Raw genomic sequence first — 21,045 nt, 5'->3', positions numbered from 1 at the left:
CCAGCGAGACTCTCCCTCCTGGGGGATCTCATAGGCCCCAGGGCAGTAGGTGGGGGCGTCCTCCGTGAGTCTGACACCTGTGCATCGTCCCCCACTCTGTGACATGGGATGTGGATGTGGGGAGGCAGCAGATCCATCCTCTCCCCTTCCCTCCTGGGAACGTGGAGCGAGGCAGCACAACGCCGAGGGGGCTTGGACAATGAGCTCTTTATGCGGGAGCGTGGGGGCGCCGGCCCCGTGGGGGCGCGGTCAGCGTGGGAAGATGCTGCCCTCGGCTTTCTCCTCCAGGATGGTCTCCACGCGCCTCCTCTGCGGGTGGGATGGGCGGGGCCAGATGACGGGCGGAGGCGGGGACCCCCCTCTCCGCCCCGCCCGGGCCTGCGCGCACCTCCCGGCGGTCCAGGGGGTCGGGGATCCGCGTGGGCTTCAGCTGCGGCGGCAGGAACAGCTCCAGCCGGATGGCGGCGCGCGCGGACTCCTGCTGCTGGACGAGGAGCGAGATGGCCTCGGCCTGCAGGGGCAGGGTGGGGGCCGCTGTCTCTGCGCCCGCCCCCCCCCCCGCCCCCTGCAGCCCGGCCCTCCGGCCGCCCCACCCCCGCGCTGTCCTGTCCTTTCCTCCGGCCCGGCCGGCCGGTCCCCGCCGCCCCCTGCCCTCTCTAACCCTCCCGCCGCCCCCCTGCCGCCCCCCCAACCCCCACCCCCTAACCCTCCCGCCGCCCCCCTGCCGCCCTCCCCGCCCCTCCCGCCGCCGGCCTCACCCGCAGGCGGATGTAGCGCAGCCGCAGGGCGCGGATCCGGCCTCGCGCCTCGGCCGCCTTGAGGACGCCGAGCAGCAGGTCCTGGCGCACCGCGGGCAGCTCGAGGGGCCGCCCCCAGGCGCGCGGGTGGGGCACGGCCGCCCGCCCCTCCGGCGACGGGGCCGCGCCCGGCCCGGGGGGCTTCGCCGCGGGCAGCCGCTTGGCGCGCTCCTCCGAGGACGTCCCTTCCCTGGGCCCCCGCGGGCCCCCGCGTCGCGCCCCCTTGGCCGCTGGCGCCGGCATCTGGGCCCTGCGGGGAAGATGGGTCTCCCTGGGCACCCGCGGCCCCCCCGCCCGGCGCCCGCAGCCTCCGCGCCTTTCCTTTCCTCTTCTCCCAGATTTATTTATTTATTGGAGGAGCGTGGCACGGGCTGGGGGGCGGGGGGCACAGGCTGAGCCTTAAGCAAACCCGGGCTGGCGGGGGCCCGTCGGCCTCACCGCCCGAGACCGCGACCTCCGCAGCCCCGCAGCCCGCACCCCGCACCCCGGGCCCTGGCGCGTGTCCTAGTTACCCTGCGGTCGCCAGGAGCCTCTGCTCCAGTAGTTTCAGGGAATTCCTTTTCTGCGCACGGGCCGACGCCGAGAGCCGAGAGCCGGGAGCTGACCTCTGGCCCTACCCAGGGGTGGGGACCGTGTTGCACTGACCCGGGTGTGGCTTGGGACTCCCTCCCCACTGTCCCGGGACCCTGCGTGTGCCCAGCCCCGTGTCTGCGGTCGCCCCTCGCTGACCCCCCGCAAGGTCAGGGCTGCTCTCCTCTCCTCCCCTCTGCTTCTGCGCAGCCCTGGCCTAGCCCCGGAGACCGGAGACCGGAGACCGAGCGGCTGGGCCGTGGGCGGGGCGGGCCCGGGGTGTGCGGGGAGGCTGCCGCAGAGTGGGCGGCCCGCGGGACCTCCCGGCCTGGCCCCTGCTGGCCTCCGCCGAGGAGCGGAGCGCAGAGCCCCGCCGGGCCCGCAGCGGCGGGGGAGATGCCCGCGGGTCCTGGCTCAGCCCACAGCGCCTCGGGCCCAGAGCCGCCCCGAGGCGCCATCCTCCCCGCCCCGGCCCAGCTCAGCCAGGCCCCTGCCCCTTCCGCGTACCCCGTGCGCTCCCTTTTCTAGGGTCCCAGCCCCGCACGCAGCCCCGACTCGCTGGGGCTTGTTGACGCGGTTGCCTGGCAACCAGGAGTCCTGCCCCTCCCTCCCGGCGGGGCGGGGCCGTCCATTGGGGCGGGAGTGGGCGGAGCCAGCTGCCTGGAGGGCGGGGTCAGCGTCTGAGGGGCGGAGCCAGTGTCCGAGAGGGGCGGGCCAGCGTCTTAGGGGCGGAGCCAGTGTCTGGGTGGGCGGGGGCCACTATCCGAGAGGGGCGGGGTCAGTGTCCGGGTGGGCGTGGCCAGCGTCCGGGGGCGGGGCCAGCGTCCGGGAGCTCGTAGCGCGCCCGCGGCCCGGGGCGAAATGCCGGAGCTGTCCCTGCCCCTTCCAGGCTGGAGGAGGTGCCTGCCGGCTCTCCCAACCCGGGGGCCCTTTCTTTCCTTCCTGGGGAGCCCCAAAGATGCTCTTCTGGGGTCCGGACTGGAGAGGTTTTTGGGGCAGAGGGTCCCCCCCATTACGTGACCCAGAAGGGTTCCCCCAGCAGGTGTTGTTCCGAGGAAATGGAAACTGGGGCAGCACTCAGGACCCCTCAGCTCTTCCAGTGCAAGTCTGGGTCCCACAAGGTCCCAGAGCCACGTTTTGCCGAACCCCATATTTCTGGGTTCCTGAGTCCTGGCACCTCGATTTTGGGACCTATTTGTGTATTTGTTAATTTCATGTTACTTTATAACCAATCTACTTCTCAGTTTATTCTGTAACTCAGTCATGCACTGGTCAGTTTGTTCTAGAATCCACGAATTCACATGCTCGCACTCGTTTTCATTAGTGCGTTGAGTCCATAATTTGCCAACGTGCGGTGACCCCCACCGTGCCGAGGCAACTGTCCCCTTCACTCATGGATGTGTGCCGAGGGCAGTGGGGCCTTCTTGGGAGTTTGGGGCCTGCGCCCCTGAGGGGGCAACTGTCCCGGCTTTGGGGGGGGGGGCGTCAGCTGAAGTTCTGGGATTTGTGCAGGAGGTTGTTGATTGCTCACGTTGTTTTTGGAAGTTTGCTCTGGTTTCCTGGTGAAAAGGTCAACTATGACGTCATATCCCTGTATCCCAGGGCCTCACCAGCCCCAAGCTCCATAGAACGACTGTCCATCCTTCCAGCCCCCCAGCCTTTGCCCCTTCCTGCCCAGCATGGGCCTTTGGGATGTGGCCTGGGCCTTGGGATTCAGCGCCAAACTTGGGGCTTGTTGAAGACAAAGATCTCTGGGATCCAGAAGCAGTGAGGGCTTAGGGAGACTGACCTAGCAGGCCACCTTCTCCAGGTAGGCCTCCTGGATAGGTACGGCCCAGGCAGGGGCTGCTTCTGGCTCAACTCTGTGCTCCCACCCTGGTGGGTTCTGGGAGACAGGTATCTGGGCTCTCTCCTCTCAGCTTCCTAGGTCTGGGACAGCAGGGAAGGGAAATTTCCTGCTGGCCCCTGGCAGTGGAGTGGGTTTTATGGGGGGAGTGGGGGCATACTCTCCTGTGAGAACAGGCTTATAACTTTCCCTCTGTTTTTGTAGGACTCTCCTCCTCCCCGATCCTCGGAGAGCTGCTCATACAGCTCATGTTCCTAGAAGTAACTTCTTCCAGCTTCTCCCCACACCAGGTGGTTCCTGGGAGGCAGGGGGGACGTCATTGTCATCCCCGTGTGTCTGGGCCTAGCTCCTGGGGGGGACCACGCGGCAGGTGTCTTCCATCTGCTTGTGTCCAGGATGCTTGGGGTTCTCGAGGGCTCATGGAAATGCAGAGTTCTAAAAGCATGTTGATTGGCGCCAAAGCCTGAAAATAAAACCCCAAGGGATCCCTGGGGGCACAGCGGTTTGGTGCCTGCCTTTGGCCCAGGGTGGGATCCTGGAGATCCGGGATCGAATCCCATGTCGGGCCCCTGGTGCATGGAGCCTGTTTCTCCCTCTGCCTATGTCTCTGCTTCTCTCTCTCTCTCTCTCTCTCTCTCTGTGTGTGTGTGACTATCATAAATAAATAAATAAATAAATAAATAAATAAATAAATAAATAAATAAATAAACAAATAAATAAAAATAAAAAATAAAAAATAAAAACTGAGCTGCTTAAAAAAAAAAAGAAAAAAAAAAGAAAACCCCAAAATAAAATCAAAAGCTGTATTAAATGACTACGAAATTTAACATAATATTGAAAATCCCCATATGACTCAATTCTCCGGTCACTGTATATAACGATGATAAAGTCAAAATCACACCAAGTATTATTGGGTCGAAACTCAGAATTGTTGACATCCTGCCCCTTGTTAACAGCGCACATGGCTGGGAACTCACCTGCCGGAGCGGCTGTCCTCTGGGCCGTGCCTGCCGGGCAGGGGGCGAGGCAGGTGCAGATGCAGGGGAGTGGCCAGGGTGTCTGGGCTCCGACTCAAGGGCAAGGGTGAGGTGCATCCGACCCACTTTGTGGTGTGAGCCTCTGGGCCCCACGGCCTGCCGCGACCACCCGTGACTCCCAGGAGCAGCCGGCAGCAGTAAGCACAGTTTGTGGACACGCGTTCTGTGCCGTCGTTCCCGTGAGCTGCGAGCTCGGGCTGTCCTGGGTGCCCCGTGATGTGGGAAACTTCCTTCCCCTCACAGCCCACGGGCGAGTCCTGGGGGCAGCAGGGTGCCCTCCGTCCGCGGGCTCGGCTGCCTTGCTGTGGACGCTTTGCCGAGGGCAAACGGGCCATCAGCCGCCGCCCAGGTCCTGTGCATCTGCTTCTTTTTGGGGGGGGGCGACGAGAGAGCGTGTGTGCATGGGGGGGGCAGAGGGAGAGAGGAGGCGCCAGCAGGCTCCACACTCACACACAGCTCGAAGTGGGGCTTGACCTCACCACCCCAAGATCGTGACCTGCGCTGAAATCCACGGGTGGCGTACCGGACCGGCCCCCCGGGCCCCGAGGCTGCTGGCACACCGCGATTCCTTTGGGGACGTCCTTTACCTCCACCTCAGCTGGTGATCGGCCCCGAGGGGTGTGCCGCTGAGGGGTCTCAGGCTGAGGGCCCGCTGGACGGCAACACATGATCTGTTCCCAACAGTAGCGGGACCCCTCCTTGTTTCCAAGGTGCCTGGGTGGCCGGCGCTGTCCCCACCCGCTCCCAGCTTGGACGGGGACCCTCAGGCTCCGCTGCGGCTGCCCACCGGCCGGTGGCGAGCTTTCACAGAACCACCTGTGTGCACCTGGCCCCACGGTCCCACGTCACCTGTGTTCTGTGCTGCCCGCATGTGATGTGTGTTTAGGGTGTCCTGCTTTGGCCCTGGGCCCCTGGCAGTACGTGTCCCCTGCTGTCCTACGAGTGACACATGAGCCCTGGGTCTTACCCTGGCTGCTGGGGGGACCAGAGGCCCCGGGCCGTTTCCTCTGTGCCACTGGCTTCCTCGTGGGAGCCCCGTAGGGTCCAGGGCTGGGCCACTGTCCCCCAGGGTGGGCAGTCAGCATCCCAGCCTGGCCACCCACTAGCTGGGTGACCAAGTCCGTCCTTGGCTAAGGCTGTCCTCGCGAGCGGCCAGATATCTGCCTCTGGCTGTCCTGCGTGCCAGGTCCCCTGGGTGCACTCCCCGGACATCTTTCCAGACCAGCCTCACGGCCCCCCTTTCCCTCGTCTGTGCCTGAGGCTAGATTTCAGGGAGGAGGACGTGGGCGCCTGGGGGGAGGCAGGGCCTGGGGTGGACTGCTCAGACTCTGGGGGCGCGGCAGGGGGAGGGAGGCTACAGGAAGCCGAGCCTCCCCGGGCTCCTGAGGTCAGCAGGGTCACACTTCCAGCGTCACCTGGAGAGTGCGGTGCACACGTGTGCCTCCTGGGTGTCTTCAGGCCTTGTTCTCTACCGCCGCGCGCGGGACTTGAATGCACGTGGTGTGAGCTCACCTGTGTGCGTCTGTGCGTGTCTGAGCACCAGCCTGTGCTTGTGTGTTAATTCGTGTGTCTGGGGGGGGATCTTCGTGTTTGTTTGCAGGCATGTGAGCCTGTGTGTCCGCGTGAGTGTTTCTCTGGATGTGCCCCGTGTCTGCACACGTGTCACTGAGTCGGCTGCGGTGAAGATGCAGAGGTAAGTCCTGGGGGACGGCCTGGGATGCTGAGTCCTAGGGCGCCTGCTTGCTCTGTCCTCTCCTGATTTGCCAGGTATCCTAGCAACGCTGCTGCTCGTCGCCTAGCAACCAGGTCCCCATCCTTGGAGATGGATGCTCCCAGCAGGGTCTGGGATATGGGGGTAGAGCCTGTGCAGGAAGAATGACCCCAAGGCTTCGAGGCTGGTGACTCGGCTCAGGGGTCACCCTCATGGCCTGGGAAGCACCCTCCCAGTGCTGGGAAGGAGGCAGCTCCGTGGGAGCTGTTGGGCTGCTTGGGTGCCAGGGAGGGTGGCCCAGGCTGTGAGGGAACGATGCTCCTGGGGCCCAGGTGTGGCAGGGATGCCCTCGGTGTGTCTCAAAGGGGTGCACAGATCTGGGTTCCAGCCCTGTCTCTGCCCCTTTGACGGGTGGCCGCACAGCGCTGAGGCTGGGTGCTCCTGTCACAGAAGGTGACGGGGTGGTGGGGAGGGAGCACTCAGGCTCACGCTCACACTCACGGTGGGCAGGTGGAAAACACAGAGGCGCCCAGAAGCACAGCACAGTGTAGGCACCCGCTCGGCTCTGAGCCCTGGGGCTGGCTGTCCCTGTGTCCCCCGCCATGGGCCCGCGGCGGCCGGCTCCCCGGGGAGTGGAGTGCCAAGCCAGGCGGGTCTGCGTCCACCCGAGGTCCCGGTCTCTGCATCTTGTGTGCCTCTCCGGAGTCTCCGCCCGCGTGTGTGGCGTCTCTGGCCCGGGTCTGGGCGGTGTCCTTGGGTGTCTGTCCCCTGACCCAGTCCCGCGTGCGTCCGTGTCCTGTGTCCGTGGGCCCGAGCCTGTCCCTGTCCTTCAGCTCCGCGTGCGCCTGGTGCTGTGGCCTAGGGGCGACACCCCCCTCGCGCCGGCCGCGGCCCCTCCTGCTCCGGCGCAGTCTCCGCCCCCGCCCCCCACCGGCCGCGGGGCTGCGGCGTCTGCTCGGCGGCTCCAGAAGGAGCAGCTGCTCCCCGGGCTGCGCTCGCCCTGCGCTCCCCCTGCGCTCCCCTGCGCTCCCCCGGCTCCCCCGGCTCCCCCTCTGGCTTGGCTCCGGGCTCCCCCGCAGCCCCTCCGGCCCCAGATCGCCGGCCGGGATCCCTGCGGCGCTGCCAGTGCTGAGGCTGCTCGGCTCCCACCCGTTGCAGGTAAGGCCTGGGCTGCGGCGCGGGTGTGGACCGGCGGGGTGGGGGGTGGAGGAAGAGGAAGGGGGCGGCTGGCCCGCGCCCTGCGTCCCAGGTGTTTCTCGGTCTCTCCGTCCCTTCTGTGCCCGTGTGTGCGTGAGGGCAGGTCTGCGCCTGTGTGTGCGGCGTGTGCACAGGGATGGCGGCGTGTCCACGGTCCCTGTGGGTGGGCGCGTGTCTCGGCGTGTAACTACATCCGCACATCCCACGTGGGAGTCTGCAGGCCAGACCAGACCGTGCCCTTGTCCACACGCCTGCCTCTCCCTGTCCCCGGTCTGTGCGTGTCTGCTGTCCCCACGGTGTGTACATGTGCGTGTGTCTGGGGCTGTCTGGGGGCGCCGCGTGCCTGCCTGCGGGGCCGCCTCCGGGCTGGGTGAGGGCCGGGTGCTGCGGTCATGTGTCCTGTTCTCTCCCAGGTGCCTAGTGGCCTTGCACACAGGGAGGTGGCATGGAGTCCCTCTTCCCTGCCCCGTTCTGGGAGGTCCTCTACGGCAGCCACCTGCAGGGCAACCTGTCCCTCCTGAGCCCCAACCACAGCCTGCTGCCTCCCACCCTGCTGCTCAATGCCAGCCACGGCGCCTTTCTGCCCCTTGGGCTCAAGGTCACCATTGTGGGGCTCTACCTGGCCGTCTGCATCGGGGGACTGCTGGGGAACTGCCTCGTCATGTATGTCATCCTCAGGTAGGCTGGGGACCCGCCGAGGTCCCCTCCTGGTGAGTGCCACCTGCTGCAGAAGGGACACAGGCCGGGGGCTGTCTTGGGTGGGCTTGGCAGCTAGAGATTTCGCATGATTCCCATTCAATTTTTGGTCATCCTGTCAGGCAGGGGCAGGAGCAGCGGCAGGGTCCACACGGAGGCCCTGCATGCTCCAGTCTTCATGGCTGGGGCACCTGAGTGGGGGAGGGCGGGGGAGGGGATCAGCTCTGCCCACCCCGGTCCGGCCGGGGGTGGGGTGCAGCCGTGTCCCAGATGGAAGGTCACCCTGACTCCCTGATCCGAGCTGCGGGCCACCCTGGGAGGGGCTCACAGCTGGCACAGCGACCCGGGAGGCGGCTCTGGCGGCCTGTTGCAGGGCCTGCGTGGCCAGGTGCCCGAAGCCCCCTCCCTGGGGCCCCAGGGCTCCGTCTTGGCTGGAGTCGGGGCTGACTCAGCATCTGCTGGCGCTCAGAGTGGGGAAGCCCGTGGGATCAGGAGCAGTGGCCCGGCTGCAGGTAGGGGGACACCACAGGGGGACAGTGTGAGGACATGCATGTGTGTGTGTGTTCGTGTGTACACATACGTACAGCATGCACACACACGTGTGAATGCACATGCGTAGGTGGGCACAGAACTGTTGGTGCCCACACACAGATGTACGAGAGTGTGTGCACACAGGAGCTAGTGTGGCACATGGTGTACACGCAGGTGCACACACGTACATGCATGCAGGTGCACCTCAGGCTGGACATGCACACATGAGCACGTACACGCGAGTGTGCACACCGTGAGCATGTGGACGTGTGCAAGGTGTGTGTTGGTGTGTTCGGTGCACATGCTTGCACAAGGGGCGGGGGAGAGCTGCTCTGGGCCCTCCAGGGGCCGGGGCTTGCACGCCCCTTTGCGTCTGGAGGTGCACAGGCGTGCCGTGCGTGAGATGCGCCCCCGCCTGGGTGGTCCCGTTCACTTCTCCTTGTCGCTGCCTCTCCGCCTCTGTCCTCTGCACTGGGCGTCAGCGCCCGGAGCCACGTCCTGATCAGAGCAGACAGGGCGCTTGTGTCGTCTACGGCGGTCCTTACTCGCACGGCCGAGCGGCCACGGGCCCAAGGGGCAGTGCCGACCACTCTGGGCCCGCATTGGGTGGGCTCCTCGGGAGGCAGAGACCCCAGGCCCCCCTGCCCTGTTCTTTCTAAGAGATTTTATTTTTAGAAAATTTTTAGAATTTATTATTATTGTTATTTTTTGAGATTTTATTTTTTAAAGAGGGGTTTTAGGTTCAAAGCAAAGGTGAGAGGAAAGGATGGAGGTTGCGCAGACTCCCTGTGCCCTGCGGGCTCATCCCTCCTGAGCCCCAAGCCTCCGGCACCCCCGACCCGTCTCCTGTCTCCAGAATGTCATGCAGCCGCATCATAAGTGTGCAGCTTTCTCAGATTGGCTCCTTCCCCTTAGTGATATGTGCTCAGGACTTCTCTGTGGCTTTTCCTGGCTCTTTTCTTTCTTTCTTTTTTAAGATTTTAAAGATTCATTCATTTCAGAGAGAGAGCAAGAGAGCACACAGGAGAGGAGGGTGGAGGGGCAGAGGGAGAAGCAGCCCCCCCGCCCCCCGTCCCCTGCCAGCTCATTTCTTTTTATCACTAAATAGTGTTCGATTTCCTGGATCTACCAGTTTGCTAATCCGTCAGCTACTGAAGCACGTCGGGGTTGCTTCCAGGGTCTGGCAGTAATGGCTACAGCTGCTAGAAACATCGGTGTGGGGGCGCCTGGGGGGCTCCGTCAGTGACGCATCTGCCCGCGGCCCAGGTCCTGCTCCCGGGGCCTGGGAGCCTGCAGGCCCTGCGTTGCCAGGCTTCCCCCCGTCTCTGCCCATGCCCGCTGCTCCTACGCTCGCTCGCTCTCTCTAAAATGAATAAATAAAAAAAAAATCTTAAAAAATCCGTGTGTAGGTTTTTATGCAGTTACAAGTTTCCACCTCCTTTGGGTTATTGCCGGATCTTACGGCAAGATTATGTGTAGCTCGGTGCAAAGCCACCAAACCGTCTCCCGAAGCGGCTGCCACATTTTGCTGTCCCACCGGCGACAGTGAGGGGTCCCGCGGCTTCCCGCCTCCCCAGGCTCTGGCGTCCGCGCTCCGGGTTCTGCTCACTCTGAGTCTGTGCTAGTATCTCACTGCTTTAGCTGGTGACGTGTCTGTTAACGTCTTTGCTCCCCTCCCCTCCCCCGTTTTTTTTTTTTTTCCCCGAGAGAATCTCAAGCAGACTCCCTGCTGAGCGCAGATCCCAGAGTAGGGCTCGACCCCAGAACCCTGAGGTCAGGATCTGAGCTGAAACCAAGGGTCAGACTCTCAACCCACTGAGCCACCCGGCGCCCCCGTTTTCTCACTGCGACTTTTAGGAGTTCCTTGTATATCTGGGCACAGTCCTGCAGCAGACGCGTCTCTGGCAAATCCTTCCTCCCGTCTGTGGCTGGTCTTCTAGTTGGCTTGATCCCCTGCCTTTTACCGGCTCTCTTCAAGACCACTGAGGTCACCTGAGCCTGTGTCCTCCTGCTCAGAGCAGGGAATCCAAGCAGCATTTTTGAAATCTTTTTTTTTTTTAAGATTTATTTATTTATTTATGAGAGAGAGAGAGAGAGGGAGAGGCAGAGACACAGGCAGAGGGAGAAACAGGCTCCATGCAGGGAGCCCGACGTGGGACTCGATCCAGGGACTCCAGGATCACGCCCTGGGCCAAAGGCAGGCGCTAAACCGCTGAGCCACCCACGGATCCCCGCATTTTTGAAAAAAAAATTTTTTTTTTTTGCATTTTTGAAATCTTAAACGAGATAAAGTCCGTGCGAAGAGCTCGGCGTAGGTATCTGCCATTGTGGGGACCCTTGCTGTTGTTTGGTCATAATTCAGGCCCGTTTGTGCGTATTCCAAAGATGCAGAACTGACCCCAGATTCCTTTGTGGCAGCTTAGCTGACATGGAGCATTGTCATCTCCGGTGTTGCCGCTGCCCACACCACCACCGCCTCCATTATCACTCCCGCCCTGACGGCCTCTGCCACCACCACGACCATTGCCGCTGTCTCCACCGCCACCTCCACCGCCTTCACTGCCACCTGATTGTTGCCACCACCAGCACAGCTACCACCACCATAATTACCACCTTCCCTGCCACCATCACCACTCTCACAACTCTTAGTGCATTCGACAGATATTTACTAAGCAGCCATCCCGTGCCCAGAGCTGTTCCTCGGATACAGCCAGACCTCATTAGCACCCCTCCCAGCCCCGTCGCCACTTCCTGTCTATCCCTAGACCACGACATGGCCTGGGAGGGCCGTGGATGTGCTCTTACAGTCTTCGGAGCCCTTAGAAGCCTCTGGTGTCTGTAGGGCCAACGTTGTAATCCGTGAAGGGTCTTCAGGAAGACTTGAAAGGGAGGGAGGGGGACAGGTTCTTTTTCTTGTGATTCCGGGCCCTTTGCTCCCGTGTGGAGTCCGATGCGTGCTCCACTCCCCTTCACACCCAGCTTGGGTTTGGAACGCTTGTGTGTGCCGGAAGTACGGCTGCGCCCAGCTCCATGCCCTTGGGCTGGGCCCAGGAACCCGCCATCTCGCCAGGGTCTCAGAGTGGGTGCCCCTCATGGTGGCAGTAAGAAGGGCCCTGGTGGTCCGGTCCAGCCAGGGAGACCCGGTGAAGACTTCCCTCTCCCCGTGCTCTCTGCAGACACACCAAGATGAAGACGGCTACCAACATCTACATCTTTAACCTGGCCCTGGCGGACACTTTGGTGCTCCTGACATTGCCCTTCCAGGGCACAGACGTCCTCTTGGGCTTCTGGCCATTTGGGAATGCCCTGTGCAAGACGGTCATTGCCATCGACTACTACAACATGTTCACCAGCACCTTCACGCTGACCGCCATGAGCGTGGACCGCTACGTAGCCATCTGCCACCCCATCCGCGCTCTCGATGTCCGGACGTCCAGCAAGGCCCAGGCTGTCAATGTGGCCATCTGGGCCCTGGCGTCTGTCGTCGGCGTTCCGGTGGCCATCATGGGCTCAGCACAGGTCGAGGACGAAGGTCAGTGGGGGGCCCCCCTTCCCCAGTGCTGCTGTCCCCCGGACCCCAGACGGTCCCTCCCGGTTCACCCGCCCGGCCCTGCTTGTCTCCCTGCAGAGATCGAGTGTCTGGTGGAGATCCCCACGCCCCAGGACTACTGGGGCCCCGTGTTCGCCATCTGCATCTTCCTCTTCTCCTTCATCATTCCCGTGCTCATCATCTCCGTCTGCTACAGCCTCATGATCCGGCGGCTGCGCGGCGTCCGCCTGCTGTCGGGCTCCCGGGAGAAGGACCGGAATCTGCGGCGCATCACGCGGCTGGTGCTGGTGGTGGTGGCCGTGTTCGTGGGCTGCTGGACGCCCGTCCAGGTCTTCGTGCTGGTCCAGGGGCTGGGCGTGCAGCCGGGCAGCGAGACTGCAGTGGCCGTCCTGCGCTTCTGCACCGCCCTCGGCTACGTCAACAGCTGCCTCAACCCCATCCTCTACGCCTTCCTGGACGAGAATTTCAAGGCCTGCTTCCGGAAGTTCTGCTGCGCCCCTGCCCTGCGCCGGGAGATGCAGGTGTCTGACCGCGTGCGCAGCATTGCCAAGGATGTGGCCCTCGCCTGCAAGACCTCTGAGACGGTGCCGCGGCCCGCATGACTAGGCGTGGACCTGCCCATGGTGCCCGTCAGCCCTCAGAGCCCGTCAACGCCCAACACGGAGCTCACCCAGGTCACCGCTCTCTAGGCTGACGCCCAACCTGAGTCCTGAGCATTGCAGGCTCGAGGACTTCACTGTGGCCCCAGGGGGCCTGGTGACATCATGGGACAGGTCGGACTAAAGCTGCCCTCCTGGTATGGAGCAGAGAGGGGACACAGGACCCACGAGCGTGCACGGCTGGCCGCAGCCCAGGCCAACGCCTTCCCCCCCATGGACGCTTCTGGCCTCTCCCCTGCTGTACCCTGCGTGCTCTTGGTGTCCCACACCTGGGGGTGTAGCCGCAGCGTGCCAGGCCTGTGCCCTTTGCTGTGTGCTGGCTGCATGGACCGGGCGGCCCCTCCTCGGGGCAGCGGGACAAGCTTGGAGCTGTCGAGATCGCTGGCAGGCATCTGCGGGCAACCGGGCTTGACGCTGCGGAGCCGGGCCTGCCTGGGCCTCCACCGCTGTCACTCCTCGTCCCCGCTCTCACTTCTGAGAGGTTCCTCCGTGGGGCTTTCCGCTCCAGAAGCACAAAGAACTATCAGCACAGGTGTGGCTGTCCGGGTGCGCAGCAGCGGCTCAGGAGGACCCCCTCGGGCCACGCTGCTGTTCCGTGTGTCCCGGCCCGGCTGCTCAGTGCGGGGCGGCGGGGGCGCCCTGCCCTGCTCTGTCTGGGGGTCCATGGAAGTCAGGAGGCAGCAGCTATGCAGCTGGCAGGCCCCTGTGCCCTGTCTGGATCCCGGTGGCCTTGGAAGAGGAGTGGCACTTGGGATGGGCTCTGCTCCGCCTCTCCAGCGAATGACCCCTGCTTCATTTACTGGCGGCGGCCGGGGCCGGGGTCTGCGGGGAGGCCCGAGCTTCCTGCTGCCGGGACTTGGCTTGAAGGGGCCACCTCGGGAGCTGGGCTTAGGGTGGGGCTCAGCAGGGCCTCCCTGAGCCAAGTGTGGGAGCCCCGAGGGGGACGAGGACCCTCCCCGCTCTGGAAGCTGCACTTTGTTGACTCTGCGAACACTCTTCCTGCAGATAAACTATCGAAACACTCACAACACTGAAAAGACTGTCCTGCCCCCGCCGTGAGCCGGGCTGCGGGCCTCAGCCAGGTGACCTCGGGCACCTGCAAACAACAGGAAGCACTGACTTTGGGCTGGTTTCCCGGCTCCAGGGAGCCCTGGCTCCTGGGGAGGCTCGGGAGGCGCAGCTGCCACGGCGCGGGCCTTCCATGGCGAGGCCCAAAGACCTGTGCTTTGTGCTGGAGTAACCTGTATCTTCATGTATTTATGCATGCGACGAGCATGATTTCCCCTGCATGTCACCAACCCTGACCTCGCCTCCAGGGTCCCCTAATAAACCCTTGCACATGACCTCTCAGGAGGAGGGACGCTGGAGGGTCAGCGAGGGTGCTGGGTTGAGGTGCTCCCGCACCGGCAGATGGGCCGGATTTCAGTGATGGTTCCTTTGCCGTTAAAACACACATGTAGGGACGCCTGGGGGCTCAGCAGTTGGGCACCTGCTTTCGGCTCAGGTCATGACCCCGGGATCCAGGATTGAGTCCCGCGTTGGGCTCCCTGCGAGGAGCTTCTCCCTCTGCCTGTGTCTCTGCCTCTCTCAGCCTGTGTCTTTCATGAATAAATAAATAAATCTTAAAAAAAAAAAACCACACATTTAGTACCCAGGGAAAATTGGGGGGTGATGGGCTGACAGCAGCAGGTACGTGAAGACCACTAGGGCATGGTGGGGCTCTGGTGGCGGCTGCCCAAGCAGGGGTCCTGGGCACCAACCGTCGTGCGGCAGAGGCTGTGCGTCCAGGGCTGACCCCGAGCTGGATGCCTGCCACCACCCGCACCCTGATCCTCACCCCCACCTACACCCTCACCCCCACCTGCACCCTGACCCCCACCCCCACCCACCTGACTCCCACCACCCACCCCAACCCCCACTGCCACCCTTACCTCTCCTGCCTTGGCCTTGCCCCCTTGCCCCCTTGCCCCCCCCTCCCTGCTCCCACCACCTCTGGGGTTGGTCAAGCCTCCCAGCCTCTCCCAGCCTTGGCTTCCTCACCTGGCTTGCAAGGTTGTGCAGGAAGACAGGGCCCTGGGTGGGGTCCACGGCCAGTCGCAAGGCCAAGGCAGCTGAGGGCGCTCCTGCCGCTCAGGACTTTGCTGCCCAGGGGCGCTGTGACCGTGGGGGGTGGGGGCGGCGGGGAGGGCCGGGCTCTCCATGGGTGGAGGAGTCTGGAGGCTGGGGACTGCCACCCCGGCTCAGAAGTCACAGTGGAGGGAGCAGAGACCACCAGCCTGCGAGGGTGTGGTGGCTGCTGGCAGGTGTGGGGCCCAGCAGCCCGGGAGGGCACCGTCTTGGGGGGGATGGCTGGCCCGAGGCTCCCCTCCCAGGGTCTCACCCTTGCACGGGGGCCCTCGCTCCCGACTCAGGTGGGCTTGGGGGGGGCTGTGCCCGGCTTGGCTGATCCTGACCCGCCTTGGTCCTCGCTGTGGCGTCCCCAGTGGCCAGGGGGCAAACGGGGTCAGGATCAAAGGCCAGAGGGTCTCTTATCCTAGCGCCCCTCCCTCCCCTCCTGTTCCCACTTCTCAGGAAAGCAGCTCCTGCCCTGTTGCTCGCTCATTTGCACCTCACACCTGCAGATACCTCCGTGCGGATGGTGAGGATGGTGTCGAGAGCCTCAGCGCCTCAAGAAGCTGCCGTGCCAGAGCTGAGGCAGTAATTAGGGCCGCCACTGGCTGAGGGATGACGGCGCGGCAGGGGGGACACAGGGCCCAGAATCTTCCGGGGGGAGATGCGGGTGTTAATGGTGGTTTGAAAAAACGTCCACAGCCCCTGAGTGCGGGCGGCCTGGTGACCTGCTTCTAATGACCAGAATGTGGCAAAGGTCTTCCAAGATGGTCTTAATGGTGTCAAGGCCTCCTCTTGCCTCTCCCTCCCACCCGCTCTCCCTGCAGGACCAGCCGCCCCGCGGTGAGGTCACCCAAGCAGCCCTGGGGAGAGTCCACGCGGCGAGGACCACGGCAGGGCCTCCTTGGAAGCAGCACCTGCAGCCAGACCGGCCCTCAGGGCCCCGGAGCCCCAGCCGGGGGCCCGACTGTAGCCTCAGGAGAGTCCGCGAGCCAGAACCGCTCCAAAACTGCTCCCAAATTCTTGACCCGCGGGAGCTATGAAATAATAAATGCTGTTTTAAGCTGTTGGATTTTGGGGAGATGTGGTGAGCAGCAATAGATCGCAGCGCTGTCAGGGAAGAGAACAGCACAGGGGTGGCCTTCGCCCTGTTTCAGGCTGAGAGGGAAGAGGGGAGGTGACGTGGGTCTCGGCGCCAGGGGCCCGTGTGACTGGGGTGAGCGTGTGGAAGGGGCCGTCACGCACCCTGGGGTGACCTCATGGTGGTGAATGGTGGTGCCGGGTGGACACACCGGTCAGAGCTCTGCACCACGAGGACGAAAGCCAGTCTGGGCCACTGTGAGCGAGGAGGGCATTGGGGGTCCTCGTGGCTCCAGGATGGCACCGCTAGAGCAGCTGGGAGCCTGGCGCCAAGGGCAGGGAGCCAGCCGGGGCCCCAGGGCAGTCTTCAGGGACCTGTCCCCCTACCCACCCGCAGCCAGCACCTGAGCATCCCCACCCTGGCCCCGGAGGTTCAGCCCTGCTGGATGAATCTAGGCTCCGGGCCACACTCCAGGGAGGAGGGGGCCCAGATGCCCCCCGCAGACTGTGGGCATCCAGAGGTCCTGGCAGGAAGGCCCTGGGTCCTCCAGCAGGGTATGGGGGGCCACTGGCTGTGACACAGGGCACACGGCCGCCTCCTGGTGAAACGCCATCCGGGTTCCAAGTGACGGGAGCGTGTTCTGTGGCCGTGCTTGAGGACTGAGTCTGTGGCTTTTGCGGGGACACTTGCGGGGACACTCTGGCCCCAGGTGTTCGCATTTCCATCACCTGCTCCTCGTGTCTTGGGGGGATCCAGCCCAGGGTCCCGGCGGGAATGCAGTGGGGGCCCCAGGACGAGGTCGCAGTTTGGGTTTCTCTCCCTCTGGACTAAGGTTGGCAGGGAGGATGGCCGAGGGACATCCAGGGAGGTCGTGAGTCGGGATGTCTGTTGTGCCAAGAACTTCAGCCTGGGTCTGAAGGGCATGGGTGGGGGGGGGGGTGCCGGGACCCTCATCCCTGCAGCTCCTCACCCAGGGGCTGAGGCCTGGGAAGGGACAGGCTTGTGGTCACCTCTGCAGGTTTGGTGGCCGAGCTCCCTGGCCCTTTCTCTCCCGTGTGGAGAACATAATGACGGGAAGTGAGCAAGGGATGTTCCTCCAGAGCGACAGCTCTTGTCCTAACGGACACACTGGGGCTCCGGAGGGAGGGCCACCCAGGCCCCTGAGCACCGGAACGTGCTCCGGAGGCTGTTTCGGAAGCTCTCATCCAGGAAGGTGCAGAGGAGGGGCTGAGACAGGAGCTGGCATAGCTGAGGCTGGTGATGACGCAGGAGATGCTGATGACCAGCGGCGTCTGGGGCCGGTCTGCGGTCAGGGCCACGACAGGGGCCACGTGGAAGGGTCCAGCAGAGCAGGCCCGCGGCCAGGACAGCCCCACCGGGATGGTCACCGTCTGCTGTGCCTGGCCCAGAGCCTCGGCTCTGAGGTGCCGTCACAGGGCCCACAGCCTCTGGAGCAGGTCCACTGGGGCTGGATCCTGAAAAGCGACAAGAGTCGGGATGTTAGAGCAGCGGCGCCTCGAGTTCTCTGGCAGAGGCGGTGGCCATTTGCCAGGGTTGAGGACACCCGGGCTCTCCGTCCCCGCTCCCCCGTCCCGCCCCGCCCGTGCATAGCGCACGTGGGACCAAAGCTGTGCCTTTGCAAACACCCTCCCGGGCTCACCTGCTCCCGTCAGATCTGGGGGTGCTGAAGCCGGAGCCCTCCCCGCCACAGCGCACACCTGCAGGGCTCCCTGCTGCCTCCGCACTCACCTGCCCGATGACACGATGACACGTGGCCGGAAGTTGGTGGCCCAGGTGGGCGTGGGAAGGAGGCCGGGGCGGCCTGCGGCAGGGGTGGAGGAGGAGGCAGGTGCACTGACGGGCTCTCCCCGGGGCCCCGGGAGGCTTTAGGGCCTGCGGGCAGCGTCCTCAGCGTCAGCTGGTGAGGCGTCCAGCCTGGCAGCAGCAGCACCCCCAACACCACAAAGCAGGGAGGCAGGTCCCAGTGGTGACGGGAGTGTGTGGGGGCTGGGCAGGGGGGCCTGCAGTCATCCGCAGGGCAGGGGGATGCTCCAGGGGGAGGCCCTGTGTGTGCGTGTGCGCAGCGGCCTCTGACGTGCCCTCGTCTGGGGGTCCCCAGCCCTGGGCACCCTCGTCTGCGTGTGTGTCTGCGGGGGGTGCTCTGCGTGGGTCCCGGCGGCCTCTCCAGGCGGCTCCTCCACGCAGGCTTGTGCACCCAGGGTCCGCGTGTTTGCAGCCTGGGGAGACGAGGCTGCCCCCGGCTGCGCTCCCTTCCCGTGTCCACCTGGGGTGGCCTCTGCCCGCAGGGGGCCCCGAGCTTGAGCCCAGGCTGGCAAGGCCGAGGAGCCTGTGCCCCCGGGGAGCTGACTCGCGGGCTGGCGCATGTCTGGTGAGCGTGAGGCCCTGTAGCTAGCGCTCACTTTGGGACAATTCACTGTCCTACACGAACACCCTCAAATTTCACAGATTTGAAGGAGGAAATTCTGTTTGAGACGCAAGGGAGCAGTGTCCTTGCCTCTGTGAGGCCGCCTGGGCCTGGGCTGCAGGGAGCGGCTCTCTGGCCTGGGCGGGAGGGCGGGGGCCACCGGGTGCCCAGCCTGAGCCAGCGGGGTCAGGCCGTGTGCACGGGGTGGGGGGGAGGAGTCCGAGAAGCCCTGGGGGGCTCCTTCCTACGATCGGGGCCGGACCTCTTGGTTTGGGCGTATTTGCGGGTGGGGTGAGAGGCTGAGCCCCACAGGCAGGACGGCCCAGCCCCCGGCCGTGCAGCCGGCCCGGCGGGTGTGTGGACTGTGCTGAGAGGCTGGCGCGCTGGGCCTGGTCCCCGACCCGGGGAGGGGTGCGGGGGGTCCCCTTCCCTGCTCACCTAGGAGGCCTGGGCTCCACCCGCCGTAGCTAATCCAAGCGCTGTCTTGCCCTGAGCCCGGGCCCTGGGTGGGGGTCGGTCCCAGCAAAGCCTGCCCCCGAGGGACCCTCGTGCCCCTGCTTTGCCCCAGGGCAGCAGGACACCAGACACCTCCCCGGTCAATCCAGGCAGGGCTTTCCTCGAGCCCTAGGGGGCGGGGGGGGGGGCAGGTAGCAGCCCAGGCTGAGAGGTTCGAGAACCTCATGGGCTTTCCCACTGTGCCTCGGGCTCCCTCGGAGGCAAACCTGGGCCTGGGGTGCTGAGCCCCTCGCACAGCTGCCTGTGCTCTCCTGAGTCCATCCTGGGGCCCGGCTCCCACCAGGAGTGGGACGGGGGCGGCAGAGGGGAAGGCGGGGCCGGGGGCAGCGGGGCTGAGGGAGGTCGAGGCAGCAGGGTGGGTGCTTAGCTCGTGGCCGGCCAGGGCCTGCTGCTGTCCTGCTGTCCCCGTCACTGGCTCAGCAGGGACAGGGGCAGCTGCTGGCCTGGGCCCCGCTGCTTCCCGGCAGGTGACTGAGCAGCTCGGCTCCTGGAAAGACCAGGGGTTTGGGCCGCACGTCCCCGCGGTGGGACCTGGGACACCGAGAGCGCCCTGGACGCATGAAGCAGGGCAGCTCCCTGCTGCAGGTCTCCCCGCCCCACGGGGGTGGGCACAGGGCTGTGCCGGGATGGCCGGGGCCTGGGGTGCCTTGCTGCACCGTGAGGGAGGCCTCGGGCTCGGGGTGGGGGGGAGGCCTTGGGGCCACCAGACTTGCTCAGTCAGCTCTCGGATACCCTGCCCCGGGCTCAGAGCCATCTGCTGCCTGAGTGTTGGGCCAGAGCGTGGCAGGGACCAGGAGGAGAAGCTTCCTGGCCCCGTGGGGCCGCCCCCGGCAGAGAGGTGGTGACACCTGCCCCGGGACGAGGCCTGCGGTGGGGAGGCCGAGACGGTGCCTTGGGCGCGTGTGCATTGAGGACAGTGGCCACCGGCGAAGGGGGGCTCTTGGGAGGAAGGGCGCCGTGCATCTCCCTGCTGGGGGTCCTTGCTCTCGTCCATCCATCCGTCTGTCCATGTGGAGGTCTTGAGGGAAGACCCCGGTGAGCAGGGTCTGTGAGGTGAGGGTGGGAGGGCCAAGGAGCCCAGGGGACGGTCCTGGCGGAGCCCGGGACGTGGGTCCGGGAGGAGGACAGGGCAGCGCCCAGGCGCGACTGGCCGGTCCTGGAGGCAGGGCTGCGGCTTGGACGGCTGCTCGTGGCCTGCGGGGCCTGCCCTGCCCACGGGCGCTGCCTTTTGCCCTCCAGACGCAAGCTGAGAAGCTTCTAGATCACTTGCACTCCAGGCAGGAAGGAGGCAGCCCAGCTCTTGTCAGCCGGGGGCAGGGGGGGGGTCATTCGGGTCCAGTCCCAGAGAGCTCACTGCTTGCTGCTGCCCCGACACGCAGCCCAGGAGGCCGGGGGCAGAGGACGGACAGCAGCAGGTGTGCGCAGCTTCACGGGGCGGCATCCCCCCCGCTGCCTGGGCTCCCACAGCCACAACAGGCCCCGCTGGGAGCTGACCCCCCCGCCCCCTAGTCTGAGGCATGTCTCCGAGGTCTTGGCGCTCTTGGGGTGAGCGGGGGGAGGGCTGGCTCGTCCCGACCTCCGATCTCCAGCGGCAGCCCTGGCCACTCTGTGCGTGTGGGCGGTGCAGGGAGGACGCAGGTGCCTGGGGCTCGAGGGGGAGGGCACGGGGCATCTGTGTATGTAGACGTGCAGGGGGTGGGACATGGGGGTATGGTGGCGCCCCCACCTGTGTCCCCAGTGGCCCCGCAGAAGCACCCGGGGACGGGCCATCCACCAGCAGGTGTGTGCCACAGGTCAGTGGGCGGGCAAGGCTGAGTCACGCTCATGCCAGGTCCTGCAGAGCCATGGTTCAGAGCAGAGGCCGGGCCAGGGGAGGGCTCCGGAGGTGGGCAGGGCCTGTCCCTCCACGCGGGGCCCACCCACACAGCTCGGCTTGGCTCTGGTCCCTGGGGCCGGGTCAGGGGAAGGGGCCAGCCAAGGACGCAGCCCTGCCCCGCCCTCCAGAGAGCCCGAGCTCCAGTCGTGGGAGGGATGCCACCCGTCCGGGCCCTTCTGGTCACACGTCCTGCGGGCCACGCGCCTTGGCTCCTGCCTCCCGTGGGGTCTGGGAGCATCCGGCCCCCCAATGCGCTGAGCCGGGTGCCCAGGGAGGGAGGGGCGGCAGGCGGGCTTTCTGCCGAGAGGAAGACCTCAGAGCTCAGGTGGTCGGAGGCGCGGGCTGTGCGTGCAGGTGTGGCCGAGCGTGCGTGTGCCGGCCGGGTGTGCAGGCCGTGGAGGCAGCTGCGGGCCGGGGCTGCGGCGCAGGGGAGGTGTGGGGCCC

General features: G+C 65.2%; 2 protein-coding genes across 2 annotated transcripts; one reads left to right on the top strand and one right to left on the bottom strand.

The window, feature by feature from the left end:
• Positions 1–249: 249 nt before the first annotated feature.
• Positions 250–1,825, bottom strand: LKAAEAR1 (LKAAEAR motif containing 1). Its single transcript, XM_055304301.1, has 4 exons — positions 1,599–1,825; positions 759–1,047; positions 389–511; positions 250–309 (listed from the first exon to the last, which is right to left on the bottom strand). Exons 1-4 carry the CDS (start codon positions 1,823–1,825, stop codon positions 250–252), a joined length of 699 nt encoding a protein of 232 aa, XP_055160276.1.
• A 5,756-nt stretch (positions 1,826–7,581) lies between these two features.
• On the top strand, positions 7,582–12,547 carry OPRL1 (opioid related nociceptin receptor 1). Its single transcript, XM_055302820.1, has 3 exons — positions 7,582–7,836; positions 11,562–11,917; positions 12,014–12,547. The coding sequence occupies exons 1-3, from the start codon at positions 7,604–7,606 to the stop codon at positions 12,535–12,537; spliced, it is 1,113 nt and encodes a 370-aa protein (XP_055158795.1). The 5' UTR covers positions 7,582–7,603; the 3' UTR covers positions 12,538–12,547.
• Positions 12,548–21,045: the final 8,498 nt, after the last annotated feature.

This window comes from Nyctereutes procyonoides, unplaced genomic scaffold (assembly GCF_905146905.1).
Source record: "Nyctereutes procyonoides isolate TBG_1078 unplaced genomic scaffold, NYPRO_anot_genome, whole genome shotgun sequence".
Lineage (NCBI taxonomy): Eukaryota > Metazoa > Chordata > Mammalia > Carnivora > Canidae > Nyctereutes > Nyctereutes procyonoides.
Note: the sequence above shows the minus strand (reverse complement) of the source record. Positions and strands in the feature narration are given on the sequence as shown.

What these genes read in the sequence shown, in the direction of transcription:
- LKAAEAR1 (XM_055304301.1), bottom strand. Translation starts at nt 1,825, where the DNA reads ATGGCGCCTCGGGGCGGCTCTGGGCCCGAGGCGCTGTGGGCTGAGCCA. An exon ending in TGCGCTACATCCGCCTGCGG is followed by an intron (nt 512 to 758) that starts GTGAGGCCGGCG and finishes CTGCCCCTGCAG; the next exon opens with GCCGAGGCCATCTCGCTCCT. An exon ending in ACCCCCTGGACCGCCGGGAG is followed by an intron (nt 310 to 388) that starts GTGCGCGCAGGC and finishes TCCCACCCGCAG; the next exon opens with AGGAGGCGCGTGGAGACCAT.
- OPRL1 (XM_055302820.1), top strand. Translation starts at nt 7,604, where the DNA reads ATGGAGTCCCTCTTCCCTGCCCCGTTCTGGGAGGTCCTCTACGGCAGC. An exon ending in GTCATGTATGTCATCCTCAG is followed by an intron (nt 7,837 to 11,561) that starts GTAGGCTGGGGA and finishes TGCTCTCTGCAG; the next exon opens with ACACACCAAGATGAAGACGG. An exon ending in AGCACAGGTCGAGGACGAAG is followed by an intron (nt 11,918 to 12,013) that starts GTCAGTGGGGGG and finishes GTCTCCCTGCAG; the next exon opens with AGATCGAGTGTCTGGTGGAG.